At 36.7% G+C, this 18254-nt stretch overlaps 1 protein-coding gene across 9 annotated transcripts in view; it reads right to left on the reverse strand.

Annotated features, from left to right (window-relative positions):
* LOC107751960 (muscleblind-like protein 3) overlaps positions 1–18254 on the reverse strand; it is a 44083-nt gene that overhangs the window by 4693 nt on the left and 21136 nt on the right. The window contains exons 2-10 of one of the 9 annotated variants that reach the window (XM_016567758.1): positions 16468–16632; positions 16168–16368; positions 14218–14451; positions 11477–11524; positions 9753–9863; positions 8269–8308; positions 6093–6128; positions 4015–4122; positions 2968–3062 (exon numbers count right to left, since the gene is read on the reverse strand). In XM_016567758.1, the coding sequence (XP_016423244.1) occupies positions 2968–3062; positions 4015–4122; positions 6093–6128; positions 8269–8308; positions 9753–9863; positions 11477–11524; positions 14218–14451; positions 16168–16368; positions 16468–16632 (1038 nt within the window). Of the gene's footprint in view, positions 1–2967; positions 3063–4014; positions 4123–6092; positions 6129–8268; positions 8309–9278; positions 9325–9752; positions 9864–11476; positions 11525–14217; positions 14452–16167; positions 16369–16467; positions 16633–18254 lie in introns of all 9 variants that reach the window. The other 8 variants (XM_016567760.1, XM_016567759.1, XM_016567764.1 and 5 more) reach the window with 8 other exon arrangements.

Genomic DNA, 18254 nt, shown 5'->3' on the forward strand with positions numbered 1-18254 from the left:
TCAAAAGTAGTTATGATATGTGTCTGTGAATATTAAAGCGCAAAGAGACTGCTATATGAATAATCTGCTTGTTTCTGCATGTCTCTGAGTGGCGCCGTTTTATCTACTGCATACTGAAGTACGCATACATAAATGGTGTTGTCAGCGTCTAAGATACATAAACATGAACATCAGCAGAGCTGCTCTGAGAGAAAATGTAAATAAACATTTCCTAGTTTTATTTGAGAAAAATCATTGTCAAATACACTGAAACTAAAGGTCCGCTACAACCCATCAAAATAAACGTTCAATTTAATTTGAAATTATGACAGAAATATATTAGCATTGTACAACGTACTTCAAAGTTATAATAACAACAATAATATTCTTTATAATAAAATAATTGATTTAAACATTGTTTTCAAGAAATATCATGTTTGTCCATGTTTTAACTTTGCCAAAAATAAAAGGAGTTGTAAATTTTCATTTAAAAACATTAATTAAAATGTTAAAGTGTGATATAGATATACATAAGGTGTACAGCTTTATTTTTTTTATTGTTTTTTTTAAAATTAATTAATTAATTAATTTTTTCAGAAGGGAGAGTTCAATACTTTCATTAAAATGGTTTCAAGTTTGTTGTAATAAAGGATTTGTTCACTCAAATAACTTGTTCTTATTCTTTTAAGAGTCATTGTTACTGATAAGAATTATTGTTTAATATATACCGTGAAAACCGTGACACTTTCTGAGACGATTATCATACCGTGAAAATCTCATACTGTTACAACCCTAGTCGGTACCAATATCAGTAAAATGTCCTGGTTCTCGGTACCATAGCAAAAACTACTGGAACTACCTAACTATATTATTTAACTATTCAAAAATTACAAATATTAAATAAATTAAATGAGTTATTTATTAATGCTAATAATAAGTAAATAACACATTAAAACTCAATGTTTTAATGTATTATTCTAATGTTTTTCAATTAAGTAAACATTGCTTTAAAAACGTCAAGTAAAAACTCATTATATAGAACAAGGGACAAGTCTAATAGTCTTTATTTACACTTCAAGATAATTTTTTCAGATTTTTTTGTCCCATCCGCTGGTATGGTTATCAATGTGACAAGCGTCGCAATTTCGGATTCAATCCCGCATTTAAATATGATTACGGAAATTTGCAGTGTGTACTTAGCAGCAATGAAAAAATAAAACTTTTTTCCAATTGAGCATGAAAAATAAAACGATGATGTTGGTTATAATGAAAGGATTTGTGAACTTTAAAGCGTGCGCTGAATAAATACTTGAGCGTTTTGAGCAATATTTAGCAGATTCTTAACTTAAATATATGTCTGGCCATTGTGTTCATATACTCAACAGACATGGCTGTGATTCGCTACAATGCTCAACGCTTCAAAAACACATTGTAAATAGAAACCTTTGATGCTCACAAATATGCCAAGCACAGGGGCATCGGTGAGTATAAATATTCATAATTCTGCTGAGCTAAAAATATAGGATAATGTTTGACACGCTTTCACACATTCATGAAAAACAGAATGGGGCAATAGTCTGGAAACACAAACTTTTTCAATACACTATTTTCTTTTTTTTCATACATATCCAGATGTGGAAATGACTAAACAACATACTGTGTAGGAACCCTGTAAACAATCCACAATGTAGCTTTTTAAGAAATGAAAAGGCAAGCAAAACATGTCCTTTCTGCAAAAAGTTTGACCTGGTCAAGCTTGTTGCTCGCCTATGATTCTACAGAACACATTAACTAAACAGCCTAAATGGTGAACTCAGTTTCCTCACATTATATACTCTGAATTCAAACAATGAAGAAAGGACAAACAAAAATTCAGAGAACTGTCATCTAAAAACAGACACCCACATCCTATTCACAGAAAAACGCAGAGGACACATATACCATCTCACTCTAATGTGAGCCACAGAAACAACTTGCTCCAGTGCAAAATTCTTAAAACACGGTGAAGGGGGAAGAAAAGACAATAAACCTTTGAGCTTTAGCACTTAAGGAGATAATTTGTTCAAAAATGAAAATTCCGTCATCATTAACTTGCCCTCATGTTGTTCCAAATTTGCATTCTTCAGTGGAGCGCAAAAAGCTGTATTTTTTTAAAGTATCATTGCACCGCTTATTTTATACAAAAACAGGTCATAATGACTACATCTGTTAATCTTCAAAAATGACAGAAAAAACCCCAAACTAACACCAAAATGATAAATTAAATCCATACCAGTTGAATTGAACTTGAGAATCGAATCAGTTCAATTCATGAATCAATCATTCAACTCATTCATTAAAAAATAAATAAATACATTCAAAACAATAATTTAAGTCATCTGGGAATCTAATCAAACAGTTCATTGAAAAGAACTGACTATCTTATCATAAACTATCATTTAACTTCAGAAGACTTGGAATAAAATTGTACAGGCTACTTATAAAGTGCCTTTTGTTGTTGTTGTTTTTTGTTTTTTCCTTAATGTGGTCACTATAACCTGTTGTTGTATGGAAAGAGCTGGCTAATGATTCATTATTAATGTCTAATGTTGTGTTCCATGGAAAAAAATAACAGCATACAGGTATGGAACGACACGAGGGTAAGTAATTAATGACAGAAATTTCATTTTTGGGTGAACTGTTGCTTTAAATGTAGCTGTTTGCTCTCTAACACAGTGAAGACACTGAAACAGACCGACAGAGATGTGAACACACACACAGACACATGGTGGAACTGGGACATTGTGCTAAAGAGGTAAAGGGGCTCCTCACTGGTCCATAGAGAACTCAATGACTCAAGGTCGTCATGTTCTGCCATTTGGAATCAGTTGCATTAACATTTTTGCATCAACAGTTTTTCGTATATATAAACAAAAGAATTATTGTCTATGGACCAGAGTCGGATGCCTTACAGCTGTAAAAACGAGAGGCCAAAATGAAGGGGCAAACCTGGTTGGAGTTGGCTGATTCAGCAAAAGGAACATTGGTGACTGGGGTCGTAGCCGACGAAACAGTGGAAGTGGTGGCACCGTGCATCATGGGAACTTTTTTCAGGCGAGTCAGACAAGAAACAAGGGAAGGGGGAAGGTGGAGGGGAGGAGGAATGTTATGAGTACCATGACATAATATGCCAGAGGAACAGGCTGAGTCATGGCAACTACGTCTTCATGTACTGCAAAGATGATGTATTCACTTAAGAACAAACATGCAAACAGAACTTAAAAACATTTTGTTGCATTACGTTTTAGCTTAGAGAGTTTTATCCGATCACCATTACATTTAGATAAAACTATTAAGGGTAAAATAAAAACATGGCCGTCATCAAAATCACACACATTTGGAACAGACAGGATCGTCTGACTGTCATATTTTGATGGGGGCCGCAGAATGGATAAATATACATTAGGGGAAAAGAAGGGGAATGTAAATATGCAGTTAATTCCCATTCAAATATTGCCTTATAATAATATGACACTTTACTCCTTTGGTTTTGAGTTAACCTGATAATGAATGACATAATCATTCTAAAACACCTGTAAATATGAATTAAGAATTTAATCTAATAAAACCAGCTAAAGATTAAGAGATAAAGGTCATATTATAGGGAAAACTGCAAATGAACACAGAATGGTATGTACACAGCAAGTGCATCACAGATGTCAAATAATGTCATAAAAATAAAAAATACAGACATGCGCACAGGCACACACTTGCACACTCACTGGTTCAGCACAGATCTAGTGTTTTGATCGGATTGTTACCCAGCTAAATGACTGTTAAGGACAAATTTAACTTGGCTAGCTAAAAAAAAAAAAGATCGCTGTTCGTCTATGGGCATTGAAATGTGTGTGCAACTGCATTTCTGCTAAACTTAGTTTGGGAATATTAACATTAAAAGTGAGCAGAAACTTGAGGGGTGATTTCTACCTTTCTAAACAGGTAAATGGTGAGTGTGTGTGTGTTTGTGAGGGGAGGGGACCTAGACTCTACCCTCACCAGTATATCCAGGCCCTAACAGGTAACGGCTTTGGGGGGCCCTGCAGCTGGTCCAGTCCCGCCTCTCCCAGCGGCCATCTGTCATTAGGCCTGGGGGTTTGAAAAGGCCTATAATAGATTTTAGGGAGTGAGGGAAAGGAGAGGATGAGGAGGAAAGGGCACAAAGAAAAAGGAACCAGTCTTAATGAGTCTCTCTGAAGGCTTTTGGCCTTGCTTGTTTGTGCCCGCACTGTGCCGTCAGCTGCACACAAAATCACACGCACACATGCATGCACAAACGCATACGACAAGCCGAAATAACGAACAAATGATAAGAAGCGGTGAAAGCAGACAGGTTGGGTGTAAACGCAGTGACAGACAGGACAGGTTTGGGATTCTAGTTTGAGACCTAATGAGGAAAATGACTGTGTAAGGTGCACATGTTAAGCTGTCCTTGTCATTTTCAATACTGAACATTAAATATGTCTTGTATTGATGTTATAAGGTGTTTCTTTGACTATGAGCACTTTTTTGTCCTTTCTCCTGGAAGTCATGAGCATTTCCATCACATCCCAAACAATGTGTTTAACAGTATTCTTTGGTAAAAAATGAAGATGACAGAAATGAATTGCAAGACTATATATACCACAAAAAAGAGTCACAAAAATATTCTCTTCACAAGTGATATATATTTTTTGGATTAATAATTAAAAAATAATCTGATTAATAATGAAAATGAAAACAGTTTATGATATTTAAATATTTATGTCATAATCATCATCGGTTTTTTTTGTCTTTTTATCCTCAAAGTCATGAGCATTTCCATCATATCCCAAATTACATAATGTGTTTAATTGCATTGTTTGGTGGAAATAAAACGTTAAAACATTTTTTAAATAAAGTGGCCAAAGCCTTTGTCTTGCTAAGGTTAATTTTACAGCTGGCATTTAATTGCATAATTTAAAAAAAACAGCAGCTAGACTAAAAAATGCCACACAATAAAAATATTCTGTTCAAAAGAGATATTTAACTTGATTACATTTTTATTATTTCTTACTTTTATTTAATTAGTAGCTGTAAACCATGCAGTCATAATGTGTTAATGATTCATAATTATTTCCACAATTATTTAGAATTGAAATGGAAATGGTTTATGGTAATATATTTATAAAGGTTTATAATAGGATTTCTTTGTTTAGATTAACCATAATTGTGAAATGTAATAATTCATATTTTTTCATTTTATGATGAAATGTCATGTTTTGGATTGAATGTCTGGGTCTGGAACTTGATTACATTTTTATTATTTCTTACTTTTATTTATTTAATTAGTAGCTGTAAACCATGCAGTCGTAATGTGTTAATGATTCATAATTATTTCCACAATTATTTAGAATTGAAATGGAAATGGTTTATGGTAATATATTTATAAAGGTTTATAATAGGATTTCTTTGTTTAGATTAACCATAATTGTGAAATGTAATAATTCATATTTTTTCATTTTATGATGAAATGTCATGTTTTGGATTGAATGTCTGGGTCTGGGACAAATGTAAAACAATGAAATCTAGACCTGTAGAATAGACATGTGAAAAGTAGCAAAAATTAAGGGATGGTAAGTTTTAACAAAAACAAAACAAAACAACACAAAACACCAAACCAAAGAAAAACCAAACTAAACTAAACCAAACCAAACCAAACAATCAAACAAAACAAAAATCAAAACAAAACATGAAAAAAATGAAGGGATGGTAAGTTTAAACAAAAAACAAAACAAAACAAAACACCAAACCAAAGAAAACCCAACCTAAACCAAATCAAACCAAAACAAACCACCAAACCAAAGAAAAACCAACCTAAACCAAACCAAAACAAAACACCAAACCAAACAATACACCAAACCAAACCAAAGAAAAGCCAAACTTAACCAAAACAAAAATCTAAACAAAACAAAAGTGTCCACAGCTGAAGAAACACCCCATGATACACGGCTGGGGCTGCTGGGAGTTAATATCGTGGATCACCTTCCTGTCTGTCACATATCTGAGATGTTGCTGTAAGGTAACCGCTGATCCAGAAAGACTGGGAAGTGACCTACCAATGCCTCCAGATGGAGCCATGCAGAATACGGAGCCTACAACACCATGCACAAAGAGCCCAGGAGAAGAGAGACCGAGGAGGATGGAGGAGTGGAAGAGATGTGGAGAAGGAGGAGTGAAAGCAGAATGAGAACAAGACAAAACAACTTTAGAGTTAGTGACACACAGCAAAAGAGCGATGACCGTCATTATGGGCAACATGGTGGCGAGATGGAGACAAGGACACAAAGCAGGGAGAAACCAAGAGGAAATGAATCACGCTGGTGGAAAGGTCCTCATCAGGAAGGGGATGTTAACCTGGATGCCAATTTGTTGTTGTGCTGATACGCTTTCTTGTCTTGTCATCTGAGCCTAATGCTAACAAGTTCGGCTTGATTTTTGCAACAGCATTCACAACACATTTACATTTCGAAATGTGCCTTATATTGTAGTTAAACAGAAAATTCAGCAGGATAAAATCTAGGATTGGGCTTCATTTCATCCACCAGGGTTTGATTGAATTAGGAAGGGGCAAAAATGTATTAGTTAGGCTATGATACAGCTACTGTTATGTTAATAGTAAAAAGCAATTTTACAAGCAGAGAAAACTATTTTCTTGCTTGAAAATAACATGCACTGCATAATCAAGCACAAAACCTTTATTTAAAAAAAGTTAAAAGGGCCTATTTTGATTTCATGTTGCCTATAAAGACTCATGAAATGGAGGTTTTCTTTCCTGTGTTGATGTATTTGCTACTGAAACAAAATGTTTGGGTGGGGTATTTTTTATACTGCCAATATAACGTAGTTTACGTCACAGCTGTGAAACATTATTTGCTACACTGTAATGTTAGTCAATGGCAGGTGGAATTAGAGGAATATTTTCAGTCTAGGGAGCATCTTATTGGAAACAAAAACTGTGTAGTACAAAATGAGTCATCACATTTTTTTTTTCATTTTCACAGACTGTTCATTTTAAAAGCATATATCTGTTAGTTTTGTCATCTTATAGGAAGCACTAGCATGTAGCTAGTCTTAAAAGTAATCGAGTGCTGCAGGGATGACATATTTTTGTAGGCCAAAACCCAGAAACTACTTAGCATTTTAGCACATCCAGTTCCACCATCCTGAATTTAATGTTTTTTTTTTGTTAGTTTTTTTTTTATTTGAGTTTTTTGTTAAATAAGGTCTGTGATTAACACAAGCTCAAGATATTTTAAGTTTTATTCTATGACATACAATATGTCGGATAAAGCCCCTTGTGCTTTATTTAAAGCTTTTACTTTCCTACAGCTTTTAATACAGAGGTTGTTTGGGACATTAAACGTCATCACACCGAACAGGTAAAATCATCTACTCACTAATCTGCTTTTACAACCAGACTTTGTTAATAATCACGCACATGGTAGCTATTCAACCTTAAGCTTAATGGTAGTGACATTGAAGTCATGTGACTGTGATGCAGTTCTTTTATAGCATATGTTTAGCTTTTCAGTTCTGGTGATTGTATTTACACGTCAAAATTCATAAAAGCTGTGTTCATTTCTTACGATTATCATGATGAACAAGGATCCTATACCATTGTTGGTCACAGAGCTTACTTTCTGCAATATTCCAAAACCAATTGAAAAATCCTATTGAGCTTGTGTCAAGGGAACCAGGGTGATGCTAATTTACAGGTTGACCTACATAAATATGAATATGTCAATCACTGCAGCACTCTATAGACTTGGATTAAAAGCCACAGAGCTCCTACTTTGATTTCACCGGGTCTTTAAAACTGGGTGGCAAACGTACTGCAACTATCCTCTTTTTAAGGCCGAAGGGTCGCTGCTACAGTCATTTAGGCAAAATACAGTCTAGCTTTTTTACTGATTATGTGAGAATAGTGAACATAGTGCAGTGCAGCATCAGAAAAAGAGTAGCTATTGCTCAGGTGCAGGTGCATGAGGAGACGCAAGACTGTATGCATCATGGGACTAATTAGCATGACATGTGCATAGGGTGGACTACTATGAGATAAAGAGAGCAAGTGAGCCTACAGGGAGAGAGATGGCAAGCAGAAAAGTGCCCATGTCCTCGTCTAGCCAGGCACTTTGTCTTTAAATTGCTGTATGTATGCAAGCCAAACTATTACAGGAATATGGTGATATTAGACCGCAGCTCAGGGGGAATCATCTGTCTGCGTGAGCTCACCTGTGGGAATGAACGCTGGCTGCTGCAGCTGCATGCTGGCCTGTGCATAGGGTGGACTACTATGAGATAAAGAGAGCCTACAGGGAGAGAGATGGCAAGCAGAAAAGTGCCCAAGTCCTCGTCTAGCCAGGCACTTTGTCTTTAAAGTGCTGTATGTATGCAAGCCAAACTATTACAGGAATATGGTGATATTAGAGCACAGCTCAGGGGGAATCATCTGTCTTCTGAGGGATCATGTGACTGATGTAATGTCCGCTGAAAATTCAGGAATAAATCACATTTTAAAATATATGCAAATAGAAAACAGCTATATGAAGTGTAACGATATTTCAATTTCTCTTAGAAATGTAGTGTGTATATATTTTCTTAGAAATGTAATTGTGACTAGGATTATTTAACCGTATTTAAAGTTTAATTACACAGATTTCCTCAGCTAGTGCTGATCTCTTGTATACTCATCAACTCCTATTCTATCAAAATAAAATAAACAGTCCAAACTGAATCTTGTTGACTGTAGTTTCAACGCAAAGTGAATATGTATTTAATGGTATGCTGTGCTTCTCTGGCAAATATTTGGGTCTGCTTCTCCATTTTTCTAAAAGCGGCGTCAGACACATGCAGCTTTGCATGAGGAAGAGCGATATCAGAAAGAGAAATTGAGGTGAGGTGTCCTTATCTGCCTCTGATAATTAAGCACAGAATGCTCAGTCTAGATGAAGGCATAAAGAGGAGGATGTTCGGCTGTCTTCCACTGTGTAATTCTGTCTGAAGACTGATATGCAACATAAGAGCAAGGTCAGCAGGAAAGAGGATATCTGTGATTCACTAACCGAGGGATGATGGGGGAGCAGTCCGACCTCATGATTTACATAAGCAGAAAAGTGCCCAAGTCCTCGTCTAGCCAGGCACTTTGTCTTTAAAGTGCTGTATGTATGCAAGCCAAACTATTACAGGAATATGGTGATATTAGACCGCAGCTCAGGGGGAATCATCTGTCTGCGTGAGCTCACCTGTGGGAATGAACGCTGGCTGCTGCAGCTGCATGCTGGCCAAAGCCTGCTGGTAGTGGAACATGCTGGGGTTGAAGACGGCAGCCGCGCCGTTAGTCTTCTCCAGGGTCGGTCTCTTTGGTGCGTAAACTCAATCCCAAAACCCAATAATAATGTGCTGTACTGTATAGACCTCAACAGTCGGTTCCTGAAGTAAAAATCTCAATCCAGATCTGATATTAAACAATAATGCATAAACCTTTTAAGAAAGACCACCTATGAGCTCTAAGGTTATTAAGAGGTTGATGTATTTCTGTAGATTGCATAAGCCAGTGATTTAAACTTCACTGAAAACAATTGCTTAACTGCCAAATTAATTACAGATGAGGTATGGCACTACCCACAATTCCATAGTGAGATTCACCAATCTGAAGGTTGTTTCCATGGCAATGAGAACTGCAAACTCCACAACATGATTTTTTTTTTGTATCTGGCCAAAGCCTGCTGGTAGTGGAACATGCTGGGGTTGAAGACGGCAGCCGCGCCGTTAGTCTTCTCCAGGGTCGGTCTCTTTGGTAGCTGCTGCATGGCTCCTGGTGGCAGAGCCTAAAGTGATCGGGATGACAAAGAAGAAAGAGGAAAAAACAAAAAGAAAAAGAAAGATGGTGGGCAGAGGAAGACATAAAAGATAGCCATGATACTGAGCTACAGGAAATATTGTACTGTGTGTGTGTTCCTGTCCATTCATGAAAATACATCTGACATACTGTGTATTTGTCATTGTAAATGTTGCAAATCGTGTTTTATAAATAAAATAATAAAACATTATCAAAACACTGATGGAGATGTATTTGACTACTTTTTTTAGGATGCATCAGAAAAACGTATAAATAATTTTTTTTATCATATACGTATGTGTGTGTGCGTGTATGTGTGTACATGTTTTTCTATACTGGTGGGGACTTAAACCTGAATACACACCAACTCATAGGGACTTGTGTCACTGTGGGGACATAAATTGAGGTCCCCATGGGTACAGAAGCTTATAAATCAATCCGAATGAGTTTTTTTTTGAGATTGTAAAAATGCAGAAAGTTTTCCGTGAGGGGTAGGTTTAGGTGTAGGGCGATAGAAAATACAATTTGTACAGTATAAAAACAATTTTTTTTTTTGTATCTATATTATTACATAGCCTACCTAGCCTTACCTTGTTAGTTATTAATAGATGTTGTAGTGTAAGAGCGGAAAACATGTTTTCTAATTAGAAAATGCATTAAAAAGTTCATCAATCACTCACCCTCATGTCATTCCAAACCTAAATGGCTTTCCTTCGTCTGTGGAGCATTTTTTGAGAAATGTCCCAAGTGTTTTTTGTGCATACAATGAAAGTCAATGGTCACCAACATTCTGTTCCACAGAAGAAATAAAGGTTTGGAATGACATGAGGCTGAGTAAATGATGACAGGTTATTCATTTTCAAAGAAATCATCCTTTCCCAGTAAATAATGGGATGAGTATTAATTAATCTCTCATTAAAAACAAGACTGGATATGACATTTCTGGCCAATACTTATGAGCTGAAAACTATTTTCTAAATAAATTAAAAATAAATATTAATAACTAAAATCAATCATTTTAAATGCTACAATTTGAATTTGCATCACATTATAAAGTACAGTATTAAAATTAATATTTATTTTGAAATTTGCTAAAGATTACATTTAACAGTGTTAATTTTAAGTGTTAGATGAAGCTTATGGTCATCTAAATGTAAAAATAGAAGAAATGAGCATGAACAATTAAATATCCAATATTAACTAATACATAAAGAACTATTATTGGATGACAGCCAATATGGTACTCATATAAACTTATTTTGCATCTTTATTAAAGATTTTAAATACATTCTTGCGTCTGTCTTTTTTCTGATTTTCAAAATGTAATCAAATGATAGCGATTCCTCTCTGAGCTAGTTGGTTTGGTTCAAAGTTTCTTAAGTTCCTGTGGAGAAAATACTTCTAGAACCCAGACTACAAATTTATTCAAGTGTCATTTCACTTCTAAGACGGTGATTAGTTTACACAGAAATTGTGGCTGGTTTCTTGCAGCACTAACACTTTCACCCAAAACATAAACTATATGCAAATGAGCTATTAGAAATGAACAAATCGGCAAACAATATTAAAAAAGACACAAAAATGGGTGTAAGATGAATGTACCAGATTGAAAGTTGGTTGCAGGCTGCGCTTCAGAGGACGCACTGAGGGCTGGGTAAGCGAGCAGTGACCACATGACGATGGCAAACCAATCAACGACAGTAGACATAAACACGAGACGAATTAGTTTTTTTTTGAGATTGTAAAAATGCAGAAAGTTTTCCGTGAGGGGTAGGTTTAGGTGTAGGGCGATAGAAAATACAATTTGTACAGTATAAAAACAATTACGCCTATGGGGAGTCCACACAAGGATAGTGAACCAGACGTGTGTGTGTGTGAAGTTCAAACTTTTAAACAGTACCGAGTGTACATACTACCAAACAGTGTTGGGGGTAATGCATCACAACTACCGTGAATTACTACTTTTTTCAAGTAACTAGTAAAGTAGCACATTACTTTTAAATTTACAATGAAATATCTAAATTACTTTTTCAAATAAGTTACTTTGTTTTACAATTTATTTACTGACACCTCTCCTGCAGTGAAATTGTGAGTGAGGTGCAGAGGCACTTCCTTCAGCGTGAGGCTTATTAATTTCACTTTTGGTGTAAAAGGGTCTTTACAGTTGCCAAAAATATAACTTTTGGGTATTTTGTTATTAAGAAACAAGTAAGCAAGCCCAGCCCTGGTGACAAAAAGTAACGCATTACTTTCCATAAAGAGTAACTAAGTAACGCAATTAGTTACTTTTTAAGAAGTAGCGCAATATTGTAATGCATTACTTTTAAAAAGTAACTTTCCCCAACACTGCTGCCAATATATAATCATATATATAGTTAAGGTTAGAGAGAAAGCTGGGTAATAAGCTTGTAGGACAACAAAGAGAGCTGTGAGGATGTAAAGACAATCAAGCAGTGTTCAAAAAGAATGACAGCATGAACCGAGAGGGAGTCAAATAAAGCCAACATATGATAAAGCCTCAGGCAGACCAGGTGACTGCAGGAAGCAGAGGAGGATTTTTGGATAACGTCCCCACATCTGTGCACTGTAAATAAACCTTTGTAGAAATGTTACATGATAAGACTTGGGAGACTAGGATAAAAATGACACATTATTAAAGAGAAATTGTCTGCAGTAGACTCTCGGGTGAGAGGCTGCTAACTAGTGGAGGTTTCTGTTGGAATGAATCGCTTGGTTTTTCCTTTCTTATCGTTTATCTCTCCTGCACCTGCACTGCAGACACCGTTTGCAACCGATCACTGAGCCCAGGTCTTCATGCATCACACAGGAGACAAAGAGCTCGCCTGCAGACACACACACACACACACCCTCCTGCGGGGGATCTGAATTATTTAATAAACTCCTGAACCTCACATTGAAGGTGTGTGGAAAGTGAGTTATAAATACACACACCTTCATCTGACACTAGTAAAGCTTACTGAAAATGGCATCCTGGCAAAAACTAAGGCTGCTGGTCACTTAACTCTAGATTACTCCAGTGGCACTGTTCCTGTAATATGTGTAGTGAAAGCTGCCTTGGATAAAACCAGATGCCCAGTGTGACATGAGATGTGATAAATTACATATTACAAAAAAATTTACCTATACTTCATTTTCCACCAAAATGGTGCAGTGACGTAACTTACTACATAACACATAGTGCATTGTGGTCTTTGTTTGTGAGACTTGTGAGTTTGAAAACAAATTTTAACATCACAAGTAATTGAATTCAGTGTTTATGATTATAAGCTGCATAAGCTGATGCAACAGTGAGAAGTTAAAATGAAATAAATTAAAATCAAACTAATACAATCCATAGATATCTAATGATGCATACACTACCGTTCAAAATTTGGGGGTCAGTACGTTTTTTTTTTTTTCATACTTTTATTAAGCATTCATGCCTTAAATTGATCATAAATGAGAGTAAAGACATTTATAATGTTAACAAAGATTTCTATTTCAAATAGATGCTTTTGAACTCTAGCTATTTATCAAAGAATTCAGAAAAAATGTGTCATGGTTTTCACAAAAATATCAAGCAGCACAACAATGTTTTCAGCAATGTTGATAAAAAATGTTTCTTGAGTGAATCGGAATATTAGACTGGGATCATGTGACACCGAAGACTGGAGTAATGATGCTGAAAATGCATTACCATCACAGAAAGAAACTACATTTCAAAATATATTCACATTATTGTCAGTTGTAATAACATTTCCATAATATTACTGTTTTTCTATAAACGCAGTCTAGGTGAGCGGCAGAGACTCTCAAAAACACAAAAAACCCTTACCGACCCCAAACCTTTGAATGGTGTGATGCAATATCATTGAATAACGAATGGTAATCATGAATGTTATTAATAATGAATGTCATTAATAATGAATAAATTATTCACTCACTCTTTATTCATTTTAACATTCATTCCTTATATTAAAACAAAGTGGCTTGAGTTTACGAGTTTTACATGTTTTGATTCAGTTTGATTTATGCCACAACAAGCTGCTTTTAATAAATGGTCAGAAGTTATTTAAATAATTCAGTTATTAGCAATGACTTTTATATATGATATTTGTAAATAACAGAATTTTATTTTATATGGATGAATAAAATAAAAAAATTTTCACTAATTATGTAGCTTAATTATCCATATGACAACTAGTCCATGGTGTTGCCATATAGTCTTTACAGAAGGCATTTTTCCACAGAGCATTATCTTCTGTACTGTGATGTGTGATTGTCATAATTATGGGAATTAGTGCTTGTGATGTCATTGTAATGGGATCGTCTCTGTAACTCACCATGGCAGCAGCATTCTGGCTGGCTTGGTGCTGCGCCGCCTTTATCCGGGCCTGTAAGTGAGCCGGAGGGGGAAAGTACTTGCATTTGTCACGGGTGCATCGGCCCTTAATATAATCCATGCAAACAATGACGGAGTTCTCGCTGCCGTCCACCATGGCGGCTTCCATTGGGTGGGCATAGCGGCAGTCGTTCTCCCCGCGTGTGCAGTTTCCCCGCTGGAATTCTCGACACACCTGGGAGCAGGACAACAGAGATTTACTATCACCCATTAGTCACGTTAAAAAGCACGCTTTGTGACAGTCATTTCAATTCTTATCATGACACAATAGCGTTATAAACTAGATTTTTACATTTGATAAAAGATGTGTGGCCTTTGCCCAATTCTATGTTGTCACTGGTTGCCAGGATGCTTCTATTAGTGTTAAAGATTCTTTTAGCATGTTACTTTGTAGTTGCTATGGTGTTTTGGCTGGTTGTTAGGTGTTTACTCATTAGCCCAGGTCAAAATACGCCCAGCCCTAAGTCTGTATCACATTCTAGCCTGTATTTTTGACTCATTGGTAACACTCATTTGGTAACACTTTACAATAACAGTACATAAATAATCAAGTACTAATACCTAAATTAAATATCAAGAATTAATCGTAACTACGACATGAGTCATTGGAATTCATGTGTGAACAATGACCACATATTTGTTAATGTATTAACTAACACTTTGGGCACATGAATTCATATGACTAGTTAAGAATAGTTAAGAATAGTTAAGAATAGTTCTTGAGTACATGCCTTAACTCATCAATAGTTTATATTAAAGTAATATTTAATTTAGGTATATATTTAGGTATAATTTAGTACATGATTACTCAGGATTGGTTCACCATTTACGTTTGTTTTATGGCCAAACATGGGCTAAATATGGTCTGAAGTCTAATGACTAAAAGCTGGAATACACTTCATGACTTTCACACAGATTTTTGCCCTGATTGGCAGTCTGGAAGAGTCAGCGATAGATGCCAAAAGTCAGAGCCACACTGCAGATTTCGGGCAGTCGGATGACAGATTTCACACAAAATTGCGCTGTTTGACACACAGATTTCTTTTAGCTTCAGACGATGTTTCCATTCAGTTTGAGGATATCAAACACGTTTGATATTATGAGCTGATTTTAAAACACATACTAATTTCATCTGTCATGTGTCTCCTAACAATGAGGCGCATGTTTCTGCATGAGTTTGTTGTTTGTTAGTCTGTGATCCTCAGTCGTTTAGTGTACAGTGTCTAGTTTTTCTCTGAAAATCAAGCATCGCCTTAGTTCAGGCCAATCCAGTTTTGACACTTATCACAGCGGTCCATTTAAATTCTTCAGCATCTCTTCTATTGCATCGCTGCTCGCATATCAAACTCCCTCCTCCAACCCCAACTCCACCTAACTGAACCTGTAATCTAATCTGAATTTTTTTTTTCGTATAACAGTTCACTATATTGCAAGCATTCTGTATCATGTAGTTTGTATTTTCTACAACTCATGTAAATTGTGATTTGTAATTATGATCTGTTCTGTACCCCAGGGGGGTTTGACTTGCTGCTCTCCCCACTCTGTCCAAGCATGGCTGCATGGACAGGCGTGGGGAGTTTTGCCCAGAACAGAACCATACCGTCAACACTAACTGTATGCTATATAACTGTAATAAATATACTTTGACGAAGTAGTCCTGACTGAAACACTAACAAAGTCGGCAAGTATGTGATGCCTAGTGTTTTAAAAAAATCTGTTCTGATTCTAAAAGTCACGTAGTGTATTCCAACCTTTAGAAAAGTGACAGCACACATTTTGACATGTTTTTTAAGTTTGTAACACAAATGGTTTAGAATGAGTTGCATGCCGAATACACATTTAGCAACCGTTATAGAGATATTACAAGAGACAAAGCAAGTTGTTTTGACACCTCAAGCTTGTCTGTGCGAACATGTTTCTGCGTTGAATTTCCGTTGCCCATGGCGATGCCGGTGGGGCTCCCCGGGACCAGCACGGGGGCGCTGGGCAGAAGTTCGGGCATGAGACTGATGCCTGGGCTCATGTGGCTCAGGTATGGGCTGAAAGCCATGCTCGGACTGTTGGCCAAGGAAGGCGTTACTGGGAACGATGTCTGGATGAGAGACACAAAGACAACAAGGGATAATAAAGCAATGCTTTCAAGCCAAGAGAAACGGTGGTGATGTTATTGGTTATTAAATTCGGATCTCACTATGGGCTGCAGCTGAGCTCCAGGCAGCATGAACTGCATCTGCTGGGCCAGCATGGCGGCTGCGGTCTTCTGCTGGATCAGGTTGTTCCTGCCGTTTATCTCCAGCTGGGTCTTGAGATGAGGCGGAGGATGCAGGTACTTACAGTTATCACGTGTACAGCGTCCCTTAGAGGGGTTGAAGAGGGAGACACAGAGAGAGAGAGAGAGAGAGACAGAGAGATGAATTGCACTGAATCTCAGCTACTAAAAGATCCAAGACTCCGTGGCAGGAAGATAAGGGCTCCGTGATTGAGAGGATAAATGAAACAAGAATCCCTAGACATTCAAGCGTAATGATTCCAACTTTCAAAACCCCATCAAATGAAAAGAAAACAGCATAATCTCAGGAGTGCTGGAAGGTCTGAACTTCAAACGATCGGAGGAAATGGTAAAACGACAGCACTGGGACACGGGAGGAAAGATTTTCACTACCTTTAACTCAATTGACAGTGACAGCCTTCCCTTTCTGTCTGTCTGTTCGCATCAACAATCTGCCCGTCTGTGCGGCTGACAGATTATAGAGCCCTTGTGGCTGTTGTACATGCTCATACTACATATGGGTCGGACATATAGCATTGTTTATCACCCAGCTGTCCGAGCAACATGTTGAACGGTGAGCAGCAGACACGGTTAAATACACACACCAAACGTTCATGAGCGGGGTCGATTAGCTGCGAGACAAACTCAGTGAACCCATGGAGCAACGCCATTTGTTCTGCAATGCGTAAGGTACTGTAATAACCCAGAAGGGAAAGATGTCATTCCATGAGTCCAAAAGTTAAATACTTCTGCTGATGGTCTGTTGATAAACTGTCTCTATTTCCCTTAATACACATTTCTTTTGTTCCTTTAGACAATTTTATACCCTTTTCAGGTCAAGGAGCTCTTGGGGGATAGAGGGATGGAGCAGGAACCCCTGTTATGTATGGTACAAAATTGAGAATTGCGTGTTAAACCTAGCCTGTAATATGTAGGCATTGGTCACAATGGTTGACTAATCGACTAGCTGTTAAACTTAAATCATCTAGATTGTTTGTTTTTTAAATAAATAAATAGTTTAAGGGGAGGGGTTAAGAAAAGTAAAAGTCACTGTTGACATCAGCTGAAAAAACGGTGTTTGAGAGTTGGAGCGAGATCCATTTTGATGGAAAATAAACACAAATGTTTTTGACAGATTAATCAAGCACATTCTTTCTTAAAGGGACAGTTCATGCAAAAATAACATTTCTGTCATTTATTCACTATTGTTTTTCTTTATGATTTTCTTTCTTTTGTAAAACACAAAAGACATGATAAAGCAGAATGTCTGCCTCTCTTACACACAATGAAAATGAATGGTGACCAAGGTAATGAAGCAAGATTTAGATTCAGGTCCAACTTCTAACAGTTTATTCTAAAAGAAGATTTGTAATCCTTATGCAACTTTTCAGTGCTCACCAAAACTGCACTGAATGTCTTCCTTTAATGCATTCAGATCTTTGAGGGAGGAAGAGCTAAAACATATAAATGCTTCACATTGCTCTTGCAGAAATCATATGCCTGAATGCCTGGAGAGCGGGCAGCCAAAGGCAACAATGACTTGATTTGCTGTAGCGTCTGCGTAGAATCATGCATGATCTTTGGGGATTTATGGCTTAAGAGACCCTTTTAGCCTTTTGACATTTGCATATAAATTACAGTTCTGGTCAGAGACTTTACGTTTGTATGGGGGGTTAAATTGCCAAATGGTTCCTCGCCGTCAAGGAGAT

Source organism: Sinocyclocheilus rhinocerous, unplaced genomic scaffold, assembly GCF_001515625.1.
Source record: "Sinocyclocheilus rhinocerous isolate Xijiao unplaced genomic scaffold, SAMN03320098_v1.1 scaffold662, whole genome shotgun sequence".
NCBI classification, from domain to species: domain Eukaryota; kingdom Metazoa; phylum Chordata; class Actinopteri; order Cypriniformes; family Cyprinidae; genus Sinocyclocheilus; species Sinocyclocheilus rhinocerous.